General features: G+C 47.4%; 1 protein-coding gene across 1 annotated transcript in view; it reads left to right on the forward strand.

The window, feature by feature from the left end:
- Positions 1-4427, forward strand: part of CCDC180 (coiled-coil domain containing 180) — a 33201-nt gene that overhangs the window by 761 nt on the left and 28013 nt on the right. Inside the window, exons 2-4 of the mRNA XM_026860514.1 lie at positions 310-405; positions 991-1097; positions 1922-2004. Coding sequence (XP_026716315.1) covers positions 310-405; positions 991-1097; positions 1922-2004 — 286 coding nt within the window. The remainder of the gene's footprint in view (positions 1-309; positions 406-990; positions 1098-1921; positions 2005-4427) is intronic.

The following is a 4427-nucleotide window of genomic DNA, read 5'->3' on the forward strand; positions in this document are numbered from 1 at the left end:
CCAGGCCCCGCCCCCCGCGGTGCCATGGTCACGGTGCCATGGTCACGGCCACAGCGCTGCCGTGGCGCCACAGTCGGGCGGGAGCCCTGAGGGACGCGGCGGCCGCGGGAGCAGAAGGGCTCTTCCCCCTGCGCTCGGCGCCCTCCAGCGCGGGTCAATAATCCGGCAGACAGGATTCCATCCTCCGAAGCTCTGGCCTGCACCAATATGGCGAGGACCCTGCCGCAGGCATGTAGCTTCCCCCTTAGGAACCACCTCAACCTCTCCCCTTGGCCCCTGGTTTGTAAATTGTGATTCTTCTGGAAACAGGTCTCGAAGTCACCGGTGCTGGGCCACATGCGGCGAGTGGGGACTGTGCGCCAGGTTCCCGGCAGGGAAGTCTATAAACGGATTGCTGAGGCTCAGGTAAAAAAAATAAAAATAAAAAAAAATCGGGTAAAAACTAAATGAGTTAATGATACTAATCAGTTTGGGGTGGGGTTTTTTGCTAGCTGTGAATGTGGACACCTCAAACCAGAGATCGTTTTCAACCTTTCTTTTTTTGTTGTTTATTTTGATTGAAAATAGTTGTGTTAATGCAGCATATGCTTTCTAATGCACCTCTGGGTGTTCCTGTGTCTTCCCCCTCTATAAGGATATATGAAATGAAGTCAGAATCATTATAACACAGCAGTAAAAGATAAATAAGAGGCATGGTAAGCCAGATTCAGGCATTTCTCACTCCGCTCTTGACTTTCCTTGTAACCTTAAGCAAGGCACACAGTCCAGTTTGCTTCAGTTTTTCTCTGAGGAAAGGGAGATTTTATTTTTTTTTTCTCTCATTTTTAAAACAGCCTTGGATTAAAATTTTTATGCTGGTTCCAAGTAGTGTTTATTGTTTTACCTCCTTCTGCCACCTTTCCCCCACTGTTTTTATCAATTATTTTGTTACTATTCTCTGTCCATTAGGTTGGAAAGAATCCTAACCATTTCCATTGTGGTTCTTTGAAGGTTCTCTTGGTACGCTCTTTGGATCAAGTAAAGAACAGGACCAGGTTTTCCAAGAAGAGTGAAAAGCTCGCCTTGGTTAAGGATTCAGACATTTCTACTGACGCCAGGTAACCCCAATTCTATATTCATGACTATAGGTATGGAGTTGTAAGATTGGCACTGGGAGCTAGACACTCCTGAATTATTGGTCACAGCCCTAACAACCGATAGTAGACTGTCTCCTTGCTAGGAGTGAATTGATTATGATGAGCTGCTGCCTGTTAAAGTGTGGATTAACAGGCTAATATTGCAATGACATGCATATAGTATGGTATGCATATAGTATATAGTTCTTTTAAAAATAAATTGTATGTCTCTTGTTCATATATATAAAGAGATATGGGTTTTGAACTATGTTTTAGACTGTTAACGGTTTGCATGATGATGCAGTAACAATTATGTCATGAGCAAGAAAAGAAATGAGTCTGCCCATCCTTTTCACCCTAACCATCCTGCTGAACAACAATACCCTTGTTCTCACTTCCCCCAAGGAGAAACACAGTGCCCCAGCTGATGGGAAGAGCAGTGGGCAGATAAAGGCTATTTCCACGTTTCTTGCTAGTTCTTACTTAACAGTTCATAGATTTTTGTACCTGTTAGAGATGGTATGTATGCCTTTGCAGTTTACACATATTAAATCTAGCACTTATTGCTCTTATCCCATCATAGCAGATTGGAGGTTGTGATCAACCCAGGCTAGATAATTACTCAGTTCAATTTGTCTCAGAAGAAGCAACACTGATTCTTTGAATCATATGCCTTGATATTAGAATAATGCTTAAGTTCACTTCAATATTACATTTTGCCAATTAAATTGAATATTACACCCATTGCAAGTCCCTTCTCCTACGTATTTAGTACAAATCAAAACTTCGTTGTTCTTCTGTTTCAGAGAAACTGCCAAATTTCAGATGGCTTGCAAAAGTCCAGATATAACCGCAGCTGAGGAAGTCAGGGGCCTACCTGATATTATTGGTAAAATTTATTTCCCTTAATGTCAGAGATTTTAATTTGCGTTCTTAGGAGCCACCATACTTATAATGGTTTTAGCTGGACAAGATAGGAAATCAAGCTCAGAAATGACATGACTGTCCTGGTTCAACTAGTATAGGGTCAAGTTTTCCCCAGCAAAGAGAGAGGGGGAAGGGATCTCCAGCCGGGTTATTCATACCATGCTGGCGTCAGGTCCAGGGGTGGAGCCCTTTTACTTTCATTTTGGGTTTTGGGGGTTGCCATACACGTGGCGGGCTTGCTCCCTGACCATTTTGCGGTATTTCTCTGTATATCCTTTGTCTTGTTCCCTGTTGTTGCTGTTTATTGTTGTTATCATTGCCACTGTTGTTGTTCAGATTGTTTTATCACACTGTTGTATTAAATTTCTTCTTATTTTAGCCCGGGGTCTGTGTTTAACTTCCAGCCCGACCGGCTGCGGGTGGGGGAGGGGCAATGGCAACGTACTCTCCGGTCCTGGCAAGGCTTAAACCTGCACATTTATTATTGGCGCCCAACGTGGGGCTCGAGAGCTGAAATAAGAATAAAAAAGAGACACCCTGACCAGAGCAATCTGTTGGGTGTAATCTTTCTGTTTTTATTTGTGTTTGTTTGATAAAAAAGTTTGCAATGCTGGCCCGCTTGCTTGCGTGGTGGGGCTGGATTAATCCTTATATCCAGTGTATAATCCCAGTGGTGGCGTTTGTTATCGGTGGAAAATGTATAAAGGGTCTCATGTTGTTATAGGGGCTATTGAATGCTTATAATGCCTTTGTATCGCTGTGTGTGGAGTCGGGCCGGTACCTGTTTGCCGTTTGGGCTTTTGTTAAGGGTCTCACCCCCTCTGTGGGTGAGCCAGGGGAAGAGATCCTCTCGGCTTTGGGAAGTTTCAGCTATCCTTGGAGCCTGCAGGCCGGTGTGATTGCGGCACTGTGCCTTCTGAACGTCTGCCTGATTTCAGTTTTGGCCATATGGTATTTCTCTAACAACAGCAGTGCCCGGAAACCTGCCCCGAGGTCAGATAATAGTGAGTGGCAAGGGCTGTGGGAAAAGATGGGCAAAGGCCTGAGTCGGTGGGCACCCCTAATGCTTTGGAATTTCACTCCTGAGCAAATGCAGAGCCCTAAGAAGCCGATGGACTGCTTAGAAAGGGTGTGTTACCAAGCTGGCAAAACCCAGGAGACACAAATCGCTGCAATGTGCTGGGGACTTGCCCGTGTGTACCGTGTCCTCTTTAATACCACCCGCTGCCCTCAACGGGAAGAAAAGGCCACACAGACAATATCTGAACCGGGGGCACAGGCAGAGCCAGTGTCAGTCGCCTCCACCAGCACACAGACTGAGCCAGAGAGCCAGGCAGTGCCAGTGTCAGTCTCCCCGATACAGAAAACAAAATATACCAGAAAGTCAGTTCGCAGAGTGAGGGATGAGGATGATCCAGGCCCATCAGGGGAACAGGAGGAAGGACCAGAGGTGATCGTCCGATCTCTGTCCCCGACTGAGCTGCGAGATATGCAGAGAGATTGCGGCCGCCTGGGAGGTGAGCAGATTTGCACCTGGCTGCTCCGATGCTGGGACAATGGAGCCAGTGCTTTTGAGATGGAGGGGAGAGAGGCCAAGCAGCTGGGATCTTTGGCCAAGGATGCTGGCATTGATAGGGAGACAGGGAAACGGGCTCAAACCCTCAGCCTTTGGAAGCGACTCCTGTTCAGTGTAAGGGAGAGGCACCCCTACAAGGATGATATCCTATGTCAGCTGGGCAAATGGACCAGCATTGAGAAAGGCATCCAGAACCTCAGGGAACTGGCTGTGTTTGAGATGATTTATGGTGATCTGAATGATGAGCAGTCACCCATGGACCCAGATCAGGCCCCTTGCACACACCTGATGTGGCGAAAGTTCCTGAAGAGCGCACCAGAAGCGCACTCAAAAGCACTGGCAATAGTGTCCTGGTGGACAGACACCCAGACTCTAACAGTGGATGGAGTGGTTGGCAGGCTCCGGCAATATGAGGGAAATCTCCCCTCATTTCAGCATCCCCTGGTCTCAGCTGTGGAGGAACTGTCTCAGAGGGTCCAGGTAGGGCCGTTCTCCCCGGCTGCAGTGTAGAGCATGATCTTAACCTCCTGCCCTTCCCGGACTGGCCCGAGGGCTACTGCCTGGGCAATGTCCCGTTTAATTTGTTCAAAGGATTGTTGTTGCTCAGGGCCTCATTCAAAATCGTTCTTCTTACAGGTTACGTGGTAGAGAGGGCTCACAATCAGGCTGTAGTTCGGGATGTGCATCCTCCAGAAGCCCACAGCGCCCAGGAAAGACTGAGTCTCCTTTTTAGAGGTTGGTGGGGCCATGGCTGTTATCTTGTTTATCACCTCCACTGGGATGTGGCGACGCCCATCTTGCCATTTTAT

Source organism: Athene cunicularia (assembly GCF_003259725.1).
Source record: "Athene cunicularia isolate RWA chromosome 17 unlocalized genomic scaffold, athCun1 chr17_part1, whole genome shotgun sequence".
In the NCBI taxonomy this organism is placed as follows: Eukaryota; Metazoa; Chordata; class Aves; order Strigiformes; family Strigidae; genus Athene; species Athene cunicularia.